The 25,235-nt window shown below is 44.0% G+C and overlaps 1 protein-coding gene across 30 annotated transcripts in view; it reads right to left on the bottom strand.

The window, feature by feature from the left end:
• Positions 1-25,235, bottom strand: part of afdna (afadin, adherens junction formation factor a) — a 69,914-nt gene that overhangs the window by 43,727 nt on the left and 952 nt on the right. For 11 of the 30 annotated variants that reach the window (XM_069514430.1, XM_069514444.1, XM_069514446.1 and 8 more), the window contains exons 2-6: positions 4,378-4,573; positions 4,131-4,243; positions 3,747-3,904; positions 3,363-3,553; positions 1,701-1,858 (exon numbers count right to left, since the gene is read on the bottom strand). In XM_069514430.1, coding sequence (XP_069370531.1) covers positions 1,701-1,858; positions 3,363-3,553; positions 3,747-3,904; positions 4,131-4,243; positions 4,378-4,573 — 816 coding nt within the window. The remainder of the gene's footprint in view (positions 1-1,700; positions 1,859-3,362; positions 3,554-3,746; positions 3,905-4,130; positions 4,244-4,377; positions 4,574-25,235) is intronic. The other 19 variants (XM_069514448.1, XM_069514451.1, XM_069514449.1 and 16 more) reach the window with 6 other exon arrangements.

The following is a 25,235-nucleotide window of genomic DNA, read 5'->3' as shown; positions in this document are numbered from 1 at the left end:
GCCAGATCTATGAGATCCAAAGGGTAACTGAATTACTTGGAATGTATACAAGTACATGTACATTCAAACTTGATAAACACCAGCTTCTGGACATAAGTGACAAAAACCAGAAGACGAGAAATGTCAACACATCAATTGATGATCCCACAAACTTTTTTATTTTACCTCCCAGGTAGGTAACGAGTCACAGCAGCTTCATGAGACATATCTACAGGAAGAGATTATTACCTCCACCGAGCAGGATTACACAAAAACTACAGGACTAGCTTGACTTGAAGTTGGAGATGTATTTGTGGAGATCTCAGTCATCCAGGTCAGGGTTTCTACAGGAGTTGTAACTGTCTTGTACAAGTCCGGTTGCCTATAGTATTATGTACACGTGCACTTAACTAAGATTGGTTAAAGAATCCTTTCCACATTAGCTCGTCTTAAATCTATATACTTGATTTAATAAAGATGACTCTGTAACTGCAGAGCATTCATTCTGAAGTAGTGACGGTCACATACCGGTACATGAACCGTTTTTGAGAACAGAGATCGGTGCCGTCTCCTCAAATTATTTTGTTCTCAGGCCACAAAAAAAAATTTTTTTTTGAAAAAGGGAAGTATAAAGCTGTCCTACATCTCTTCATCCTGTTCAGTCCAATCTCAGTTAACATCCCCTCCCCCGCTGAACAGAAACACGGCTGACTTACTACTAGCTAGTACACGTGCGCTCATTCCTCATGCTCACTAACCTAATGGACTTTCTCAGTGCTTTGGTCTCATCAGCAAATTGCTACTGACTATCAACCGGGTGCATGTGTGCATGTGTGCGTGCTGGGTCTCTGCAGGGTTCTTCCACTATATTGGATGTGGAGGCAGCAGTTATTTCATATGATTGGCCGTAGCCAGAGTCTATCTGAGGATAGATGTGGTTGAAAGAGAACGTGAGGAGGGCACGAACACACACACACACACGGAGCATCTGCTACTGCTTTAGCGCTGAAAGCAATTGAATTGCATTCCTCCCAAAGGTTTTTGTGCCAAATAGCATTCTGTTTCAATCTGCCCGTCCGCTGAAGTGTGTGTTCACAATTATGAGTATGTGACCGTGACCTTGGCTGTCCCCTCCGCGGCCTCTTGGAGGGATGATGGAGGTGTTTATTAATGAGGTAGGAGGATGGAGGTTGTGTTTGGTGGAGAAATGTCAGGATTGTAGGTGTTCCCTCAGTAGAGCACATACCTCAGCTGAGGCCGGACAAAACCTGGATCTGCCCACGTAAATATTTTATAAATTCACAGGCCGGGCCCAATCCTTCTTCCAAGTTTGGTGGAAATCAGTTTAGTGATCTTTATGAAATCTTGCTGACAATTACACAAACACATAAGTGTGAAAATGTAAGTTCCTTGCCTGGAGAAATCGATGCTGTGATCAAATACCAGCACATTCCCTCTGACTGTATATCAGTTTAACGGCGTGATAAAAAGAGGAAAAACATGTTTTCATTGCACAGAGAAGCTGAAGAAGCGTTTTGGTGGTAGGAAGACACTAAATTAGATTTTCTCGTCAGTGCTGTCAATGTAAAGAAGACGGATGCGTTTGATGAGATGTGAAGAGTGGAGAGGGAGCTGTGTTTTTAGGGTTTAATGTGAGAATGGAGGATGGATGTCCTCCGATATAAAAGCTGAGGTAGGTGTAGTAAGATGATCGTTGTTACCCGGGCGATGCAGTACTCTCTGGGGTTCTCCTTCTCCAGTCCATACTTCTCCAGCGCCTCCACTACGGCAAAGTCGGCCATGTCTCTAGTGGAGAGCAGGATGGTCTTGTAGGGGATGTTGGGCTTCAGACTGTCTGCGTATATCCGCAAAGTACCTCCTGCAGGACAACAAAGGTTTTTACTCATTACACCACGTTAACAGACCCCTACTTCTGTTTGAGCAGGAACACTGAGCACAGCGTGCTTCATGTAAACAGATGACAATCTAATTTGTGCTTTGGGACACTTAAGGACTGAATTAAATGTCCACTTGCAAGCAAAAGAAAACTAAATTAGAAGGGACTGAGAGTTCTGCCCATGAAGCTGTATAATGAACCCCACTCTCATCTGAAGGTGCATGAGGCCGTGATGTGTCACCTAGAAATTATCACCTTAGCAAATCCCACAAGGGAGTCTTCAGCAAAGCAAACAGGGTTTTCAGAAGCATTACATAAAACTAGTTCTTTAAAAAAAGCTCTGCTGGGAGAACGTCACCGTCTAACCACAAGCCGTCCTGTCCCACTGTGTGTGTGTGTGTAAACAGTTGTTTTGAAGCTGTATTTAGAACCATGTCCGCTCGTCCATCTGTCTGTCTGACTGAGTGATTGGGAAATAACTGAGTCACACACTGAACCAACCGTTCAGCTTGTTTGCATCGTTCATCAGGTGCATTGTGATTGTGTGTGTGTGTGTGTGTGTGTGTCTGGGAGACATACTGCTCGTCCTCAGTGGAGCAGCTGATGTAAACATGACGATCCAAAGCGTATGCTCTCTTTCACAAATGTATTACTCACGGAACTAGAATTGCAAACCTGCACTCACAGTAACAGTTCCACCTTCTGGCTGATCCAAGAAAAGAAATCCCTGCTCTTACTTTTCACCAGAGATGTCCCTGGTAGTGTTTTAACAAAGCCACCAGCTACAGTAGTGGGTCTTCAGGTGTGTGGTGTGGATGGCGATTGGGGGGAACTGAATGTTTGAACAACATTTGAAGACATTTCCTCAAAGCATTCTTGAGATATCGTGTTCTCAAGAATGGGACCACGTCTCAGAACCCTCGTGTCTTTGGCCGCTGACTGTCGCCAGCACGAGGTATAAAAAGGAAATATCCAATTTCTTCGCCGATTCAGAGGTTTTACTGCAGATACTGCAGATTCCTTCCAGCAGATTTTCTCACTCCCTGTCACACTGGGATTGAGAATGAGGAGCGGCAGTGAACTGTGACGTTCAGGTCACTCTGCACATTTTCTCTGAGGGACACATCAGGTTTTGCTTTTAGCATCTCAAGGACGTATTGACTTGTTGCAAAGCCAGTTCAGCGTCGTCTCGGGGGGTGTGTGTGTGATAACGGGGGCTTTTTCTTGAAGCTGTCCTTTCACTTAAATCAATAAAGGAGTGTTGGAGAAATGTTTGCAGCAGATTTCAGGTTAAAAAAAAATCTCATTAAAGTCCTGGAACTTTCCAGCACTTTGCAAGGTTTTCCTCATCACATGATCTGGATCCTCAACACTGCTCCACCTTGCATGGAAATCCATTATCTTAGTTTTTGCTCTAAAAGACACGTGAGACTGAACTACGTGTGATTAGAGAATCAAAAAACACTGTGGCATCAAGTTTACATACCTGAGTCAGGCCTCCCATCGCTGCTCATGAACTCCTGCATGCGTTTCTCCAGCTTCTGCTGGCGTCTCCTCTTCATCACCACCTCTGGGTTGGAGATTGTCCTGGTAAAGCTGGTCTCGGGCATGTCCTTGTAGACCTCTGCCGCCAGACGACTGTTTTCCCTAAACCACAAAGATGAATGTGATGAATGACTGGGGATAAGACGGCGTAAGTAGAGGGTGAAAAAAAAAGAGGAAGACAGATGGAGGAAGAGAAAGGTCAAAGTTTAAATCACTATTCTTTCCTCTTTTCTTGGCATTGGGGAAAAAAAGAAGATGCTCTCTAAGGACAGAGGATGTGGGAGCAGGACAGTAAGATGGATAACTATGAGCATGTGTGCGTTACCCGTCCTCCCGGTTGAGCATCTGCTCGTCTCCATCGGGGATCCGGGCAAACTCCTTCTCCCTCTTCTTTTCTTTCTTCTTCTCCTTCTTGGACAAAGTCCGCTTGAAGTTCTGAATCACTCCATCCTTCTCCTTCTCTGGCCCGTTACTCTGACTCTTCTGGTAGAGAAAGTTAGTGAGTGACCATGAGCAGCAAGCCACAGAGAATAAAGATATAGTACAAACCGAATGAGCAGAAGACAATCCACTACGCAAAAACAATTACTAGAGGCGGAGCTGCACGAATGGTTGTTGAGGTAAACACAACATTGTTGACGGATGAATGCGCTCACTAAGTAAACTGACAGGTTAGTAGTCACACAGGTTAACAGGAGGAGCAGCCGACCTTGGGCAGGATGTCGTTTTCATTCTTCAGGACAAAGCGTCCCTCTCGGTCATCTTTGTTCCAGTTCAGCTGAACAACAAGAGGCTTCTCGTCCAGGTCCAGCTGACGCTCTTCTAACACACACACACACACAAACACACACATGCCAGTAAGTCTGAGATCCAACTATATCAATTCATAATCATTCCAAATGCTGAAACATTTTGAAAATGATTTTGGTTGCCTCCTGAATGTCTGAGGGACTCACCGCCACTGACGTGGACCTCGTACAGGGAGTATTTTGGCGAGGAGAGCATCCTCATGTCTGGTCTGAACTTCTCAGCTAACGTCTCGATGACGTCCTGCGTTGTCGCTGTGCTGGACACTCGGATGCACTTGGTGGCAAAGTTGCCTGCAACCCGGTCCTGGAAGTAGAACCGCATGACGCCATGGAACTCCAAGTCCTGGTCAAGAGAAAGAGGGGAAACACAAAGTCCATTAAGCGTTAACACAAAGTGAGCTGCTCAAACACAATCTGCTTTCAGTACAATCATGGTTTCATGACTGTTTGACTCTCCAGGACTGACACAGGAGGAGAGAATCAAAAAATTGCCAATGATTCTTTAGACGCTGTCGTCAAACTATTATGACACAGAAATGTAATTCACGCTGGATTTTACAGTTAAACATATTTTCTACATTGTTTATTCTGTAACAAGGTTTTATGTCATCAAACATAATTGATCGGCTAACTTTTACACGCAGAATGACAAAATTATATATTATAACATCTGCACAGTAAACAGTGTAGAATACCCCTTTATTTTACAGGTCTGTAATTTCAGAATCATTTTGAAATAATTTAGGAAGGTAAAAAGTCTGTAATTTAGTATAGACAGAGTTCAACTCCACTTCGAGTTAATTACTCACATTAACTATTAAAATGCAGCGTTTGTTTCAATAAAAAAAATCCTATTTTCTCTATAATTGACACATAACCAAATGACACACTTCTTTCCTGGAAATGTTTATACCTCCTAACTATGAAATAAAGCCTCATCGAGTTCACCTCATTTCTTTCTCTCTCGCACATGCGCACACACCATTAAAGCTCAGACACAGCCGGTGTCCCACAGAATGAGGGATGTAAAAACACAACACACCCAAGAGTAGCTGCAGTACAGATTTACAGCCTCCACGTTGACATTTCCCTCTGCAAGTGTAGAACAAGGTCTCAAACACAAACACATCCAGTCCTCATATGATCACATGTAACACAGTGCTGACACAGCATCCGCAGCTTGTGCATATATGCATATGTTAAGGTTCAGCTTGAAACTGGTGTGGATGACCTGGGTGCCTCAAAGCTTAAGCTTCAAATATTTCCAAGGTGAATGAGAGCTGTGCTTGTTTTTTCACGGACGCTCTACCGATAAAGGTTATTATTTTTAATTATTATTATTACTTCAGGTTTTATTTGGTCGTGCGTTCTGTCTTCAAACACACAGCCGTGAGAAAACCTTGATCGTGGTTCTTCTGCAGCACCGGATACCTTGTTTCCTGTCCGGATGCCAACAAAGTAATTTTGTATTTGAATTTTAAAGGGAGACCATGTCAGCATTTCAGAGCTGCAGACAACTTCGCCAAACGACTCTCTGAAAAGGTGACAGATCGAGTGTGTGTGTGTGTGTGTGTGTGTGTGTGTGTGTGTGTGTGTGTGTGTGTGTGTGTGTGTGTAACCTACAGCTGAGGCCGACGGACAGCGAGTGAGGTGATTTGGGGCCAAGGTTTAAACTAGATTGAACTAGATCAGCTCTAGAGTAAAGACAACGTGGTGAAGAGGACGCAAAGACTGAGTCATAAACACGGCCTGAAACAGAGAGGAGAGAAATCTGCACTACGAAAAGAAAAGGAGAGAGACGGCTATAAGTCATGTTTAGGGTTTTTTGGCATGACGTGAAAAAAAAAAACCTCTTCCTCCGCCTCTTTCTCTCAGATACTTCCTCCCTCTTTTCTCTCCCCCGCCCCTCACTTGATAAAGACTCGGTCAGGCAGAGTGGAAAGACTGAGCATAGTTTCGATAGGCGAGGGTGGAGCCGGGAATGTGTCTATGTGTGTGTTGTGATTTACGGCTGGAATGTGGGTCATCGAGGGCTGCCGTTGTCAAGCTTGCGTAACCGCTGGTAACTGTTACTGTGGAGACACCCGTCCACCCGGGTTCAAACAAAGCCAGCAATGGATAACTAACACCACAAAAGTCGCCTCTTTGGCCACTTGGTCCAACCACGTTAAGTTCAAGTCCAGCACGACGGTAAAACTCCCCTACACCTGTGGGACATGGTACAGTCCTACAGACTCGTTTCTTCCGGTTGTGATTCATCCCCACACCCCCACATTCATGGCAATGGTCCAATCCAGCACATGCAAATTTAGACGATTCAAAAGACCACAACAAACAACCTCATACGTCACTTCCGTGGTTTCGGTTCGACACCTCTATGCCTCTGAATGTTTTTCTGGATTTGTTCAAACACCAGACCGTTTATAAAAATGGACTCTGAGCCCAGTTTTATTTGGACCCACAACTTCGAACTTGACCTCTGACACCATTTTGTAGCTGCTTGCAATTTTGAATCCAACTCTAGTGTGTGAAAATGCAAACTGTTCAACATGAGGGTGAAACAAGAACACCCTGTTCACTTGAACCTCTCGCTTCCACTAATCCACAGCAGTTTTTTTTTTTGACAGAAAATGCTAATGCAGCAAAATGTCAGCGTCAGTCAAACACACTGTCACATACTTTCTAGTTAGTGCGACCTGGTTGACACAGTTTAATACTGGAGTGCAGCTTTTTTCCACTGAACTCTTCGGGCATGCTAAATATACAGTAATACTTCCTGAGTGTGTGGTAAGACCGTTTGTTCCAACGCCGCCTTTGTAAGCGACTGAACAAACCTCCACCCAACCCCAACCTTCACCACTGAACCACAAATCTGCTGCTTCTCAATTGGGGTCACAGCTTTTGTCCCCACTTGGACAAGTCTTCCCCAATTAACTGGTCGTCGGTCCGAATTTTGTCTCCAAAGGCGGCCTGTGACGAAAACACACACTCACATGTGCACACAGAGAGAGAAAGAGAGAGAGAGAGTAAAGATATGTGGCTGATACCTGTGACTAAACTTGTGAGACAGGACTATTCCACACACGCACACACGCTAACCGCTCATCCACACACTGTGTGTGACACAGGAAAGTACGCTGCATGGGAGATAACCCTGCCTTCTAAATCCACCCATCATGCTCTCTGGCCAACGCCTCTGGGTCAGAGGTCTTCCTGAGCGGAGGTCGAAGGTCACATCTGTGTGCTGATGAGAAAGTGAGTTAACTTCACTCCGATTGTAGAATAACAACAGTCTAGTTCCTGTCACTAGGTGGAGGTGTGTGTGTGTGTGTGTGTCTCAGAGAGGTGGTAGAATTTAACTTTAGGCAGACACAATTCAAATTAATTTCATACTTTGAGGTGTGTTTCATTAAACCACAATAAAAAAACCTAATCAGATCCGACTACATTTCATAAGATCTACAGTCCCACTAACAAACTGTGACATTAATCACTTTGGTTATTTTATACATCCTGTGTTACACGACTGGAAGTAACAGTATGAGTTACAGTATTTCTCCTTCTCATTGTCTAAACAGGGAAATAAAAACTCATTGTCACAAGAGCAAAACAAGTCTCTATAAAACCATGAAGCTTTGACTTCATTACCCAACCTGACTGTTATAGGTCTTAATTTATTAATCAGCGGATTCATTGATGGATCACTGCTCTATTAGATGTCAAAAATAATTCCTAAACAAATATCCAGCACATGAGTCAAGAAAGCTGACTCAAGGTATCAAACAGGAAAAGGAAAAAGGAGTAAAACAACATGAAGACTATCGGAAAATGCTCGTCTGCGAAAAGGAAAACATTAATTAAAGCTTCAGATGTGCAGAGAAAACAAATGTGACGCAGCCGGAGGAAGAACATAAAGCTATGAACATGTTGTCTGCCTCTCAGCTCGTTACATCTGCTCCAATTTTGCTTCGTGTGCAACTTCTGCTGCCGAGAAGCTCGAAGAAACAGGTAGACGATGTCACTTCGTCACCGAATGACCGAAACAACACGAGTACAAAGTGCGACTGGAGTTCTACCACACATTTTTCACATTTGACTCACAAACCAACTTCAGTCTGCTGATTAACAAACTTCACTGAAACTTTAATGGGTTTGAGTCCGCTTGACTGACCAGAGAACTTCTTCAAGTACCGTTACCACTTCACAGATATCGGTCAACCATCTCTACACTCTCCATCATGTCTCACTCACTCTTATCAATCCTCCCCATCTTTGTGTCCCTCCCCTGCTTACTGCAAGACGCCCAGAGCCTTTTTATACTGATCCTACTCACTGTGTGTGTGTGTGAGTGTGTGTGTGTGTCTCTATGGAGCGTAGGGGGTTATCAGGTGTTAAGGAAACTAACCAGAGCTCCTTTCAAAGCCATTAAACCACTCTTGGCCTCTGGTGTGATGCGTCTGTGTTGACTTGACATTGCTGCATGTCTGAGAGGATTCTGGAATAAACACACTATACTGAGGATAAAGTGTACACCATTTAAACTGATCTTTATTCACACGGTGTAAAATTAGAAAAGACACAGAAGAGCACATCCCTACTTCAAGGCCCTTAAGTTCTGCAACAAATTAAATCACGTCTGGTTGGACGTAGTTCTGAAACGATTGTAGACACATTCACACAATTCATTCCCAATTGAATCCACATTATCTCAGTCTCCCACTGGTGGAAGTTACAGGTTTGTAGTGCTGTTTGTTACCACACAGCAAAGTAAATCCTCTAAAGATCCAGATCTCTATTTGGATTTGCACCAAATTGCAGAGATTTGTCGAGATCACGTCCCTAAGTATAAGGTGCACTTCCCGCCCACTTTAAAAACGGTTTTGGATTTTCGATAGTGAGAGCAGGGTGCCAGTTGCTGAGCTGGACTTTTATTACACATCTGCTGTAACAGGGAGCTGTGGTTCCTGCAGGCTTCGAGTGCTGATCTCAGTTTAGTGAAGATAATGCTCATTGGGATGTGATGGAAATGCAATATGAAAACAATTGGAGTCAATAAAATGTTTCCTGTTACGCAGTCATGGCCCAACGGCTCTCGGAGAAACCCCCTGATCTTGGGGCAGGGTCTCAGGGTAGTTTTTAGCTTCCTCTCTCTCGAGTGTTATGTCTACCAAAAATCTACCAACACTCGTTTCTCTTGATGCACTGAACACAAATTCTGGCAGAGCAAGAGAAAAGCGTTAAAGATCTGTTTCCTGGGAGACTCTGAATACCTGAATTCTTTGGCATTGAGCAGATGAATTAAAAGAGAAGGGAGGAGAGGAGCTTTCTGGATGATGGCTATTTGAAAATGAGAATAGATTCCAGCTGCTGTGCGTCATCTTCCACACGCACAGCAGACGAACATGAGCCTAATAAAATGAACCGAGTTCCTGAGTCAATATTTTTGCAGCCCCACCTGCAGTAACATGGGGGGATTCCTGCCTAAGCCTGTGTCTAAGGTCAGCTGGACCCAGGTTTTCACTCAAACGCTGGGAGGGGGGAAACTCATCCCACATCAGATCCCAGCAGAGACATTTCAAAGACATCAGAGACGCCGACGGACAGAGAGAAAGAAAGAAGAAAGGGATGAGGAGGAGCAGGGTGAAGACGAAGAATCCCATCACATGGAGCAGGAAAATTACTTTCATCTTGCTTTAAGTAGCCAAATGATGCAAGGCTTAGTGTACATTATTCATCATGTCAAATCTCCTACTGCTGCTCATCAGAAATTGAATTTTATATTTCAACATTGCTGACGCCACAGCCTCAAGAAAAATAAAATATCAGTTTTAAATAAGTTGTGTAAATGTTTAATTTATCTGAAATTCATAATCGTTCTCGGTCCATCGAGGACTGTTTAAATTGAATTTGAGGCTATCCAAACATCCTAAGTATAATAAAGAAAAGCCTTAGCACGGAATCATAGTCTAAATTCCAGCCTGGTGACAGCACTAATGTGGAATGAATGTTGTCTCACTGAATTTCCTGCAGACCACAAACAACCTGAACCACCAGGGAAAACAAAGGGAGGCAGCGGAGGCCTGTTGTACCGAATGAATGAAAAAGACTAAGTGCACACATTTCCTCTGTGGCCGCAAAGAAAAGCCTCTTTGTTTCAGGTGAGTTTCAGCTTCGGTATCGAGCCGTGCAGCCTCCAACCCCTGCCCGTCCAGTGCTACCCTGAGTGAGGCATTGTGGGAAGGTATGGTATGAATCGTCTGGCCAAAATCAGACCTGCTGACCTACCCAAGGAAATCACTGTGTGCAAATGTGTGTGTGTGTGTGTGTGTGTGTTAATTGCCACCACAAGGCTGTTAAAGAGGGGATGAGATTCTGTCCTGTCTCCCAGTGAGACAAGACCTACCTAAAATGGCAAAAAGCAGAATTGAAAAATATATTCCTATACTTTAAGTTTTAATCCACCATCACGGAGGAGGCAGAGTTTATGACCTGCAGCGCAGCCAATCACCAGGAGACCATCGAGATGTTTTTTGGCGTCGCTCTTCTGGAGCTGTCATGTTGTCCGTTTTGATATTAACACGCAAAAGTATTTTAATAAGTAGAGGCCCGGGCTGCTGACCATCACAGAGCCGCCATTGTTCTCCAGGGAACATCAGTGATTCGGCTCAAAGTTAAGACACAAAAACAGCACAGTGTGGCTCTGCTATTCAAATATGGATGTGAGAAAAATTCATGCTGGGCTGCTGCCTTCAAAGGCCTGTGTTTCAAAACGGCTGACCCGGGCCAAGAGTTTTAATAATTATAACCAATATTGACTGGGATAGTCTGAATGGATTGTAGACATGTTTCACTGATAGTAGCACAAAACCACAAAACAGACCAATTAGACGCAAATAGATTTTATAGGTGCATGAAAACAGACTATTAAATCAAAAGAATCTCTGTATAACATCATCTTATAACATTACATGGCATCAACAAAAAAATATCAATATACACAGATCAGAAAATGTAATAAATAAAAAGTCAATATACTAAATATACAGGATAATTAGGAGATCAGGCAGGTAACAGAAGCCTCAAATTAAGGCCTGACTCACTGAGCAGTGTGGGTAAATATAGATTAATATTTAATACACGTTACTTGCTTTTAGCTGTAAATTAGTCAAACCTAAGTGTGGTGATTACGGTTAACCGCGGATGCAATTAAAAAATATGGTAATATTTATTTGTACGAGCCGTACAAAAGTCACAGACTAACTCCAGTGGAAACATAAAACGCACGCGTCGGAAACTAACTTGATAATTGGAGGAGACGTTCACTTCTGCTCCATTTACTGATATTTTCGCTCTCATTCTCAGAAACTACAAAAGAAGCGAGGGTGCGGGAGAAAATGGAGACATCAGAAACAGGCAGAAAGGTCACACATGCTTCTGGGTGTGTCTCTCTGTGTGTGTGTACTGTACAAGATCAATAACAGCCTGCGGCGGTTTACAAGGGGGCTGGTTAAACACGGCACCTTGTGATCATGCGTGCGCAGTGACACACAAACACAGGCCTGCACACACACATACGTGAGCGTGACCTTACCAGGCATTTTTGAAGGTCCCAACGTGCGGAGAATAGAGAAGCGCTCGCAAGCAGTGCACACATGTACACACACACACACACACACACACGCTGGAGATGAGGCATTGAATAATGCAGAAACGCCCACGTCTCCCTCTCTCTGAGCCCGGGGAGTGACTTTGCTTCCAAACAGGGAGGGTAGCGACAAACTATATCAGACTGACCAAAAACAGCCTGTCCACACAGACCCGAGTACAACAACCGAGGCGGCAGGACCGACAACGACAGACACACACTGACACTGAAGTCTTGTTTCTCTCTTTTCATTACCTCCCGCACATCCAAGGCCTCAGCAGTAATTAACGGCTGTGTAATGTAGCTTTTAAAGCCCCGTTCACATGGGACCTGTATTATCTGGGGTCCTTTTAAGATTTTAATAACCACAGAGGTCGCCTGTGCTCTTAATCCTGTGTGAATCTGCCACGTCGCTAATCTGCAGAGTTAAAAAATTCCAACGCAAGTTAGCTGAAATTCAGAGGTCATCGGATAATGCTCGTCCCACGTGAACGTGGACTTCTGTAAAATGGGTCATTTTTATTTTTATTAAATGGGTCCTATTTCATCACTAGGACTTTTCCTTCTTTCTGGCTGCAGTGAAAATTATAAATGCGAGCTCTGATCGCATGTCAGGTGCAAATTATTGTGACGTGTTGAGAGGAAGAGGAAGCAAATTCAAATCAATAAGTCTGTAAATTTGAATGTAACACAAAGTCTGCTGCTGACAAAACAATCTCAAAGTTGACGTCCTCGCTCCTCGTATCATATCTCGTGAACTCTTCACTGTAAATGTTCAGACATACAAATGAAAGCAACAGCAGCGTTTCCGCGACAATCATGCAAACTCAGTCTGCTGTAGACCGTGTGATTCAAACCCAAAGACATGCACATCCAAAGACAAACAGCTGACACTCCCCGTATCGCTGCTGGTGTTACCCAACACTGACAGGCTGCTGATCGCTGCCATGGCGACCACCTCAGCTGGGTGTCACGTTTCCATGGCGCAGGTAGGCGGACCGTGCCCGCTACTAAGGTGTCGGATGGACGAACAAAAGAAGAGGAAGTGAAATATGCTGCTGCAGCAAAACTAGCATTCAAGTGCAACAAGATATTCATCTCGATAAGCAACATATTTCAAAATGATTATCCCACAGGACCATGAAAGTAAGAGAAAACTTTTGGGGCCAATGCTGGTATTGATATGAGGGAGTAAAAGATTTCTGATTCAGATATACCGTTTTTTCAAAAACCTGGCAATGATTCCTAAGATGTCAAAATACAGATTGACATTTTACAATTCTACCATCAACTTTATTATAAAACAACAAATTAAATGGGCCAAGGGCACAAGGTGACATCTTTGCACTGCTCATTTTATTTAAACACTGAATATATCAAAAACTTTTACAAATAAAATGCAATAAAGTTAAAAATAAAGTCTTAAATAGCAGGAAGCAGCAAATGTTTGTCAGTTTTGCTTAATAAAGAGCTTAAACTATTAACGGGATGGGATTATCAAGGTCACACAGCACAGATGTTGCCAGCAAATGAGTTTTCTGTCAATTGATTAATCTGGTCTTGACTTAGACTCGTGAGGACGAGTTCTGAGCTACAGGAAATCTAAATGAACAAGAATCACTGAACTTTTTGGCAACGGGCACAAGTCTTTGGCTGAATGCTGATGCCTGCAGCTCTGCATGAATAAAACTTATGAACGTCACAAGCTCTAGAAATGATTTAAACAACTTTTTTTTTTTGAAGAAACTGAGAACACTGGTGCCTTACATAACACATTCAGAAAATGTGTTCGACCTCGTCAAACAAATTCCCCTTAATTGTTTGACCTCCAGGCGTGACTTAAATCGAAAAAGACCCAAAGCGGAGGCCTCTCATTTCGTTTAAACTGGCATTAAAACCTTTGAAATGTCTTGATGAAACTTGCAGATATCCTGAAACTGATGCAACTGATGCCACAAGAATCCAAATTAGCACATGACATCATCTCGCCTCCACCAAAGCAAAAAAAGCCAGCTCAAAGAAGAAGAGGAGGAAACCCGGGTTGGAGCTTAATTTCCACATGCACAGGATTAAGTGCACCAGAACATCCCAGTAGTCCGTCAGAAGGTTTCAAATACTTTCCTCTGGTTGGCTAAATTGCCTGGTATCAACAGTGTTATGTGGTGGATCCTGCCACTGGATGAAGTCGAGTGTTTGTATCAGGCACTGCCTCCTTAGACAAACAACTGACCAGACACAGTAGCTCGGGCTGCAGCCTCTCCCCTAATATGCGCAGTCAACACTCACGCACACACACACACACAGACTCGCTCAGGCCACATGTACCAACGTCTGTGCCAGCCTCAAACCACACACATAAAACAAACCTACACAAACTGAGAGGCAAGTTACAAAGTTTCTCTCTCTCCGTTCGAACCTTCAAATCCAAGTACACACAGACAGAAAGATTCAGACACACACACATAAAGCCTGGGTTTGCATCAGCGCTGCCAGCCCCAGTCACACATCATCCCTGTCTTGTGCGTGTGTGTGTTTGTCTGTGTGAGTGTCTCAGCACTTCTTCTGGAATGGGGTGGACAGCTAAGATCAACAAATATGAGCGGGTGGAGCTGTGTGTGTTTGTGTGTGTGTGTGTGTGTGAAGTCCTCAGCACACTATGATCCCCCACAAAGTATTACTGAATTGTTCTTTTTTTTTTTATTGCTGTTGATCAGACGCTCCACCAGGCGGGTGGGGTTGAGCAGAGACGGGGCGAGGACAGGGTGCAGCTCCATTTGAGGAGGGGGGTTTAAAAACAAGCAGCAGATGAGAGGAGTGGAGTTTGGACAAACACGGAACCGTCTGTTTGAGTCCGTATGAAACCTCAAGTTTGCAGAAGCTGCTTCCGTGGACTGGCTGCTCACTTGCTTGCTGAGCAGTGGCACTGTCTCAAAAACATGTTGCAAGAAAAGAACAAAACATCACATCGATGACTGAACTGAACTGTTGGACTTGACTTTGTAAATATACGGATTAAACTCTGGATGTTGAGACTGTGCGAGACACACACACACCCTCTTCCCTTCATTCTTTGGTTATTTTAGTTTTACGTGAAGTCAAGTCCAACATGTTCTTTAGTGTTCTTCTCTTTACTGTTCCAAATGTTGGTGTTTTAATAAAACCGTGGATTTTGGAGTGTTACAGACCTGATAATCGTACAAGTTTGTCACTGCAAGCGATCACTATCACAATATACACAATCATTTGATCCATAGTTAAAATAAGTCAGTGCAGCGTTAACTGAGCATTTCTTGCCATACTAATACTTTCACAGAAGGATAACATCCCCGTCATTGACACTGATCCTTCCAAGACATCTGAGAAACATTTCATGGTCTGATAATTTCACATGTGGGATTTAAACTCCGGGGTGAGCTAAACGAGCCAGGAGCATAAGCTCATGTTAAGGTGGACACGGTCCAGTTCCATCACACTCCCTTTTTTCTGAGAAAAGTCAAGTTGAACCATCTGCAGTCATAAGTTTGTTGCACTGATACTTTTCACAGACCGACAAACATTTCAACACACACACACACACAAACTCAGCGCAAAAGTTTGTGGTCCCTGTCTCATGAGCTTCAGAATGTCACTTGTGCCTTGTGTTGTTTACAATAGAGGTGTATGTGTGTGTATGTGAGTTTTGGCAAAGGCGGGTTTGTTATGTCGGTACTCAAGTTTAACTAATTCCCAAAAGGAAAAAAAGAATCATACTCTAAAACGGCTTCTCCGGCCCTGCCCTCAAGGTTTCAGTGTCCCAAGCTGCTTTGCAACACCTGACAACGCCATTTGTTTCAGATTTTCCTAATTCCTGCACGTCGATCGATTCATAAAATGCTGAAAACACATTTGTGTGCTATGGTCTGATGGAAGATTCCTCGCATGAAGTTTCTTAAAATCTGAATCCTCCGAATAGACTACACGTGGAACTGACAACTGTTTGCATGATCACTGAATTAGCTGATCATTTCCAGTTTAACCGATGCACATGCAGCAAGACTTCTGAAAATGAGCTGTGTTTAAATGTTTAAATTCTGAGGGAATCACACCTGAACCTAACAATCTACTTCGACAACACTTGACTGCTGGAACTTTATTTAACCAGGTAAAAGTTTCACTCAGATAAGAATGTCAGCAAAGAGGAGGGGGACAACATTAGGTAACTGCTACAGCAGAGACAACTGTCAAACATTGTATGAGTACACACAATCTCCAACTTCATGTAAAGCAAATACATTTAAACAAAAGACACTTGACGAATATCCAGATAAATACACCGTCAGTAATCAGCTGGGGTAGTTTCAGACCCTTCTGTACGTTGTTCTGGCAAAAGGTGCCCCAGACTCTAACTCTAACGAGGGGAACTGTGAACTTTATCTGTAAAACCCTGCAGCTTTATCGGTTTCGATGTCTGCACGTGTCTACACAGGGAAGGAGGAACCAAAACAAGATAAACAGAAAGTAAAATAATGGTTTCACAAAATGTGGGAAATATCAACGTTTTTAAGGTGGATTTTTACCGTGGCCACGGCCGCACTGCCACCTCTCTGACCACATGGATTTTACTCCCCAATACTCCCAGTGATTGCACAGACCGTTCCTCCATGCTTTCCCTCCTTGTGGGCCGCGACTTAGACATTGATCTGCTGCAAAGCACCATGGGAGCCGGTAGCGAGCGGCGCAACGCACTCAGTCATTGGTCCCTGATTGCTGTCTGATCCTGCGGGGTCAACGTGGGGTTAGCTCCCGAGTGATTGGCCTGCGGGGAGGCGAGCGGGTCGTGACTGACAGGTGGGAGAGCGTATCAACTGGCGGAGGAGAAATAAAGGGGGAGGGGCAAGGCGGAGGGGAGTCGAGCCGGGCCTCTGAGGGGATTAACGTGGTCTGACAGGCTGGCTGGAACAAACACATACACACACATTTATAGATACACACACACACACACGGAGCTTTGAGGGCGGGCTGCTCTGCTGAGCACACACAATACACTGCTTGTTTTAGAACAAGAGGAAAAAGAGGACAGATAGATAAGAGAGAGGCCAAATCACAGAAAAGGAATGTGTGTTTGACAGAGGGAGAGAGAGAGACAGTAAAGGGAGAGCACATCATGAACCACAGGTGCTTCCCAACTAACATGCCTCCACGGAGAGAGAGAGAGAGAAAAAACTCCCGCTGTGGCCTTAATGTGAATTCCATAACTCTTCCATGACTTTCCCCAAAAGTCCTCCTCCTCTGGTTTTCTCCACCCAAGTTTCACAGAAACCTCTCAGCTGCAAAAAAAAAAAAAAAAAAACTGAGCTGAAAAACACACTCGCTACTCTCACATTTAACAGCTTGTTAAATTGTCTGACTCTCCCAAATTTTTCAGAGAGAATCTCTCAAGTTACCCGACCGTCTGCGTCTGGAATTCACTGATCTAAACTCCATTTACATTCCACGAATTCCAGCACCGGTAGGAACCCTGAAACCTATGACACATTACCCGACGGGATCCTCAAACACACACGAGCACACACGGACACACACAAACAAACACACACTCACAGATCATGCTGATGTGTTACTCTGGATTGCTTACGAAGGCTTCTTTAAAAGAGGGTTTTACATATATTGATCAGCCCATCGGGGAAAATTAACTGCCACCAGGGTTTCTGCAGGATTCACTGACTTTGATTTAAGGCTTAAAGAACCTGTTAAATTAAAGCAACAATCAATTATTTGATCAATTTCAGCACAAACAAATCTGTAAATAAAAAAATGATATCTGAACTGGGACGAGTGCACACAGGGACCAAGACATTTTTGAAATTTTATCATATTTTAAAGAAAATGTGGCGCACACTTCACGTTTGTTGTTTCTAAATCCTCTGTTGTTTTTTCTACCGTCTCTAAATTCAAACTTAGTACGGCAGCTTAACACTGGGCTTGAAGGCACACGCTGAAAAATGAAAACTACCTGTAATTATTGTTGTATATTGGCGTCATGATTGTCAGCTCTTGTTCATGCTGCAGTTTGTAAACTAAAACTAAATTCCTTGGTTTTATACTGCAACAAATACTAATTTCCCCAAATATTTGTACATGTAAACTGATATATTGTCCAACAAGACAGTGACATGATCCCACTGACCAGCCTTCAAATGTGTCGCCCACATCAAACCTCACTCACTGCCCAGGAGGCTGAGGTGGATTTCCCAACGTGCAGGAAATAGTGGCGATAAATATCGTGGCTCTCCAGGCAGCGTGACCCCATCCTTCTAGTTAACGGGCAGCAGCCAATAGACCCGAGGCCAGCCGCATCAATTACACTGGCTGAGGATTAGATACTGCAACACTACACAAAATGTCGATGAAATTGGTTCTGACCATTTACTTTTCATGATTTACCAATTGGCCGATCAATTTTTGTGTCTATAAAAATGTCCCAGTGTCACAAATGACACAGAATTTCATTCGCCCACGTTCACTTATCAAGATAATCGCTGATTAAGCCACTGAATTTAGGAAGAGGATTTCAAGTTGTTCCGTGAAGCCTGATGCTGTGATACAGGGTTAAAATCTTTTTTAAAAACAAGCTGTGGTGAATTTGTTATTTGCCGGCAACGTAAATGAAAGCGACCGACTAAAAGGCGTGCAAACGACTACAATTGTGGGTTCAGACAATTATCTGAGATGTCGAAACAAAAAGAATAAATAACGGCATCAGTCACTTTCATGCTGTCAAACTGGAGGAAAGTGTGGGAGTGAAGTGCACCGCAGCACTGAGTGAACATGACAACTTACAAGACGGGAGACGAACCACAAAACACTCAGGGACTGATAAACACTCAGGACTGAACATGAACACGAGTGGGCTGTAGGTGGACGGATCATGTCCATCCCTCTGTTTGTGTATCTATGTGTTTGTGTGTCACAGAGATAGAAGGTCATAACTCAGCTGGACAGGCTGTAAGTCCGGCGGTGGTGATCCTTCGCCCCGCTTCGTAATGAACTGCTGTGGAGCGATAACTCTCACACATGCACACGCCCACCGTTTGGCCATGAGATGTGACGTGTGTGACACACATTTACGGCTTCATCTGGCGGGGCTGATAGGAAGACACTCGGCAGGGGATCACAGCAACAGAGACGACAAAGGTGGACGTGGACACTCAGACACGTGCAGAGCAAAAATTATCTCAGGTTGTTTTCAAACCTGAGAGTCTGAACCAAGGTTCATATGATCTGGTTAGTTTGAGTTTCACATTTTAATTTAGGGATCACATGACTGTGTACGTCCTGTCATCATCAGCCAGGTGGTCTACCTGTGCTTGACATTGATTGGTTTGTTGTCAGTTTGACGGGTCTTTCTGTTTTAATGGAGAACATTGATAAATAAAATTAACTTGTTTATTCCATTAATCATCAAACGAACGTCTTAGTTAAAACATTATATCACTAGAGGTGAAGACGGCAGCAATACTGCAGCCGCTTCTTCTTCTTCTGTTGTTTAATGCTGTGAAAACACGACCTCCTTGGTCAATAGGAGGTAAATATAAAAACCTGAAATCTTAAATGAAACTGGACAAAGTCACATCACTGCTAATGATATGAGCTTTACACCTGCTGTGTGTGTGTGTGTGTGTGTGTGTGTGTGTGTGTGTGTGTGTGTGTGTGTGTGTGTGTGTGTGTGTGTGTGTGTGTGTGTGTGTTACATTCGTCCAGAGCCGATAAGGCTCCTTTCCGTTAACATTCTCTCACAGTGAAGTTAATGCTGCACCTTTTAACTAGTTATCAGTCAGTCCAGATATTTGACTTCATGCTGGACAAACTCTATCAGCGAACCAGGAAACATTAAGAAACAAAGCAGCAGCAGCAGCAGCAGACTTGTCTTAATCTCTACAGAGCAACACTGTAAGAGGTTAGTGTTGGACCCTATTTACACTCAGTCACAAATAGTAACTCTGGAGGTGGTGTGAGGTGCGCTCAGGCCAGAAGTTGAAAAAGGTGTTAATGCATCTGTCTGTCCAAGACACACGCTTAAAGCTTTACTCGCCCCAAGTGGAATTAAACCAGGAGCCAGTGTTTGGAAACAGCTACTCACAGGGTCTGTAGTGTGAGAGCAGCAGCCTGATGCTGAATTATCCACCATTCTATGATCCATACATCTAAAAATGATCTATAAGGGTGACGGAGGGTATTCAAGTCATTCAAGCTGGCTAGCAAAATGTTATGTTATTGTAAAACTACAGTTCTTTTTCTACATCTGGAAATCTTGGAAGCAGCAAGAGAACGGGAGCATAACAACCCCCCCGCCCCCCGGACTGATGTAGGGCCAATCCTAACTTAAACATCACCTGGGAAAAACGGAGGGAATTGAATTTGAGGTCGGACCAGTTGCATTATTTGTGCAGGTTTGGATTATAGAGACGTTGAATTGACCCAGGGGTGTGAATGTGAGTGCAGCTAACACAGCAGGTTAATGAGTCGTGTTCTCCTCAGGTCCAGAGCTGCGTCACGATTAAGTCAAACCGACTGATGATGACCTTTTCAACCTGTATTAACAATACTGTCAATCACAACCATCATGGCGGCCGCACTGAATCAGACAAACTTATTTTTGCTCAACTGTCGAATACCTGTGTGTGTGTGTGTGTGTGTGTGTGTGTGAGAAGGAGTGGCCTCTTTGCTGGGCTCCTGTACCCATGACAGCTACAGCGTTACCATGGGGATACACCCAGTGGCCACGCAACTCGATGGAGGAAAGACAGTAAAGGGCGTGAGGTGGGGGGGGGGGGGGCGGCCGGTGAACACACAGACAGACAATGCGATTGGAGATTAATGCCGGAGCTGTCAGCTACTGTTTATGAGTGTGTGTGTCTGTGTGTGATCTCTCTGTATTGTAGTTGTGGCTGAGGCCAGCAGATCTGTTAACCAGGCCTCCACTGTGCTGCTGCCAAACACGCTGCTACTATCACCCGCTGCTCCGAGCAGGTAAACACCAGACTGACACGGACCTTTAAGGCCAAACACAAGCCAGACGCCAATCTTAATCCCTCTGTGGTGACACGGTTGTTTCTTTGTTGCACACGCTGTGTTTGACCTCTAATGCTGGTCAAACGTATTTCTACACACATTCAGCGACATGTTCATACTACACACAACAGGTGCAACTGCAGGAAAAGCAGACTCTTGGAAATCTGAACAAAGTATACTTATTTTTGAGGATTTATCCAGGTGAAGCACAAAATACAAACTCCCAATAAAAGATAAACGATGCCACACACTAGAACATCAGCACTGGCGTCAGTGGCTTAGATGAACCCCAGCCTCTGGAAATAACTGGTAAAATAAAAGAAAATCTGATCGTGCTTCGCTCTAAAAACAACAGTCATTCCACCTCAACCACAGGAAACCCAATATCTCCACACAACACACACTTCCTGCACAGTTTCCTGCTTCCTTTGTGGCAGGGAAAGAAGGGAGTGGTCGCTGATGTCACTGTGAGTCTGCTGAAATGCGGTTTTCACATCCTATGGGAAAGAAGGTGGATATGAGCTTCCTCCCTCGTGATTAAATATTATCTCAGACTTAGATAGTGTTTATTAAGTGAAAATAACTGGTGGTTTGATTTTACTTTTGGCTAAAGAAGAAAGCGCATCTTAAATGCACAATAATAATAAGTCTTCAATAATATTCAAATAATTTCCATAGTCCATCAAGGTACTTTTTATTTTCACATGGAGCAAAGACATCAGCAGCTGAGGAATATATGGAATCTGGAGGCAGTCATTCTTTCCATCTTTCTCGTTTTTTAAAAATCCTCTAAATCCAGGCAGAAATGTAGAAATTGTCCATTAAACTAAGAGCAGAGGTGTAAGAGAGCCTCCTCCACACACAGCTGTGTTTCTGCTATGTACGATTTCCAGCACCCACCCTGCAATGCTGTAAAGCACTTTTAATTTGAAATGACAGATACAGGAAGCAGAGTCACGTGGCAACACACAGCTGAGGTGAAACAGAGACAGAGGGGAAGAAGATGAAAATAAAGAATGTCAGATTTTACTAACTAAGAATAAGTTAGATTTATGGGTATTAGTATTTGGGCACAAACAAACCAGGTGCCCAGACTAAGCACTGGGCATGCTGGGAAAAACCCCTGCGGGTCATTGCACTGGTGCCCCTCTGGGCTGCCGAAATAACCCCTCGCAGAAACACTGCCTATTAAACTTGTTGTTCAGCACAGTCATTCACACCATCACGTGACTGTCACCGCAAACTGCAATTACGGGAGACGCGAGGTGGCTTTCAGAGTTCTTATTACATCATCTGCAGGTTTCAAAGAGAGAGAAAGAAAAATCCAAGACTATAAGCAAACTGAAGTTACAAGATAACTTCAACACCAAGGAATACTAGACCGTAGTAAGAAAGCCCCAAAGTGTGTATAAAGTGTCTTAACCCTGTTACTGGAAGTACAACGTTGTACTGTTAAAGCCATTTATTTCTTTTAAAATACAGTATTCAAATTTAGGAACAAAATACTCTCCTGCAGACACTGTGCTATTGGATTCTCCAAGTCCGTCATTACAAACTGACAAGCATCAAGCCTCCTTGTGTGTGAAAGAACTATTACAAACTTAATGTAGAACCGACCCTGCTACCATTCTTCAGATTGCAGAGGGTGTCGTCTGGTGAGGTGGTCTAGAGGTTTTCGAGCAAAACCCATCAAGAACTGGACAAACAAACAAAAAAACATCCGCTGTTCCACTTTTAAACCGTAAGCCTCTTGAGTTCAGAGAAAGAAAAGGAATAAAAATACCTTAGGACAGCACTCAGGACGAGTGGAGGAGCTTTAAAACGCACCCACGTCACGCAAATAAAAAGGTACAGTCCAACAGATTTGTCTTTGCCTCACTTTCAATCAAAGCGTGATAATAAGATACAACCCGATTTACCCGAATCAGCTCTAATCTGAGGGGAAACTCACCAACATCATCATGGAACCACAGCTCCAAACTGCTCCTGCAGTGGAAAATCTCAGAGCTGCCTGATAAACACCAGCACATGTAATCACTTGCTTTAATAGTACCACCTGATAATTGCCACAGCCACTTCCTACGGCATAATTGTATTGCTCGATACAAAGAGCCTGAGTGCACAGTGACGGACTGCTGCTGAGTTAATTTATAAGATGATACGCATCATCTACTCTCTATCATCTCCCACTGTCTCCTGCACGCGTGTGTACAAGGTCTACTCGTCCTGCACAATGTGTGTCACGATGTACAGTTAGTGTTTTAGATATGTGCCTCCGGTACTTTTGTTTATGAGTCGTTTCGCTTCTCAGCATGTACCAAAGCTTGTAAACAAAAAGCCCAGCACGTGTAATTAGGTATCAAGACATAATTTATGAATTTTAAAAGGTTCCAAATGTGTAACAAATAAGATTTTTGTTTTTAGATTCTGCCCGCCAGATCCTGAATAGTTGCTGCTGTGTATTATTTATGTATGACAAGTTATATTTAGCAGAATCTTGACAACAACTTCTCCCTTATGCAAAGCTTTCCAAGCACAAGGAACTGCTGGATGTCAGCTGTCAACACTCCAACTCTTATGCACATAAAACCCCTGTGTTTTGAGAGGGATTCCTGCGGATGCTGCAGAGCAGACTGTGCTAACAATCCCTAAGAGCAGTGTGCCTCTTCTTACAGGAAGAAATACGTCATTGTTTGAGACACGTAGCAGGTATTAAATACTGCCATATTGAGAGAGGTGAAGAAATTAAACCAGACTGCTGAAGGCAAAGATATGTCCAGTTTCTTGATTGTGCTTATGTTGACTTTTGACTCCAGGCATTGTGAACCTAGAGAATAAATACAAGACTGAAGCAAAGTACATTTTCCCACAATGTTTTTATCCAAGTTAAACAAACTGCAGTGCATCTATTGTTTTGTAAATTTCAATCGCAGTGTTTATTGAATCCTACAAAAGATAAGTTCCACGTCTGTGCCTGCTGTGAATCCCCACGTGACACAAGGGCCTGTTATGTTATAATGAGCAGCACAATAAGTCCCACAGCAGGACTGGTTCAGTTTGGGTTGCAAGATTAACAAGTTTGAGAACCTTTGCTCCAGACTAATAAGCCATCCATGGCTAATCTAATCACACGAATGATCTCACCTCTCTCGGTGGAAGTTTTGGTCTTAAATTAAACATTTTCAATTTATCGGATATGTCGATTCTGTGGCGGCAGATCAATCCTGGCGTCAGCATCGATCAGAGACGATACCGTCAATATCAGACACGGTATATTTAATGCACAGCCACATTCAGGAGCAGTCTAGACAGTGTGAAGGACACTTGTGCAGCCTGGGGGCTCGACCAGCTGACATATGGGGAGGGTGTGGCAAGGAAGACCGTGCATCTGCTAACATTTAATCATGTTCTACTGGACTAAACTCTGAACCGTCCTCAGGAGCGGCAAGCGGCCGAGGCAGTGCTCCTCATACAGTGAGGGACTTGCAGCCTTGGAGCGAAAGGCTGCATTGGGTTAATCATTCCACACAGAATGAGAGGTTGTGTGTGCACTTCACCACCCAGGCCAACGGCTTCAATCCTGATGAATTAATCGGCTCAAGAAGAGGAGTGGGGACCCTGTGCACCCCCCCTCCCTCCTTGCACCCTCATCCAAGGAGAGGTGGGGTGGGGGGTGGGGGTGGCTGCCCGCCGAAAAAGATAAAAAAAAAACACACAATCACAGTCAAAGCTATAAATCAGAACTAATATCCATGAGATGCACCGGGGGCAGGGTGAGGTTGGGTGTTTGGTGAACTCGTGTAAGAGTCTGGAAACATCAGCAGGACGAGTGAAGTCTGCAGGCAGGACTTCTCTCGTGCCCTCGTGTTTGTGGTGAGCAGCCTGAGTGCACAGCACTGCTCCTCGGTGTGTTGCAGGGTCAGATCCTCGCTGGTCAAACAGGCAGCTCCCGAGCAGCCTGCTGGCTTCAGGACAATGCAGGTTCGACGTGACGCGGGCAGGTTGCACGTTTGCACCGGCTGCACGGTGACTTTGTTTTCGGGGGAGGGGGGGGGCTGGCATCCTCTGCTTCCAACCTCCCCCCCCCCTGATGGAAGCGTTCACCTCCAGCGTGTTGCTAATACTTTAAGCTTTTATCTATTTGCCCTGCGTATCAAACCACCTCGCCGTGTTCCAGGGTTCGTCAGCCATTGCGGGGCACCGCTGCGAGCCACGCAGCTAACGCAGCCCGCGGTTTGACTTTCTCCTTTAAAACACAAACGACGTGTTTTCAGCCATTAATGATCTCCGTCGGCTCACAATGCTAATG

Source organism: Paralichthys olivaceus, chromosome 19 (genome assembly GCF_024713975.1).
Source record: "Paralichthys olivaceus isolate ysfri-2021 chromosome 19, ASM2471397v2, whole genome shotgun sequence".
NCBI lineage: Eukaryota > Metazoa > Chordata > Actinopteri > Pleuronectiformes > Paralichthyidae > Paralichthys > Paralichthys olivaceus.
The sequence above is the reverse complement of the archived record's forward strand: the minus strand, read 5'-3'. Positions and strand labels throughout refer to the sequence as shown.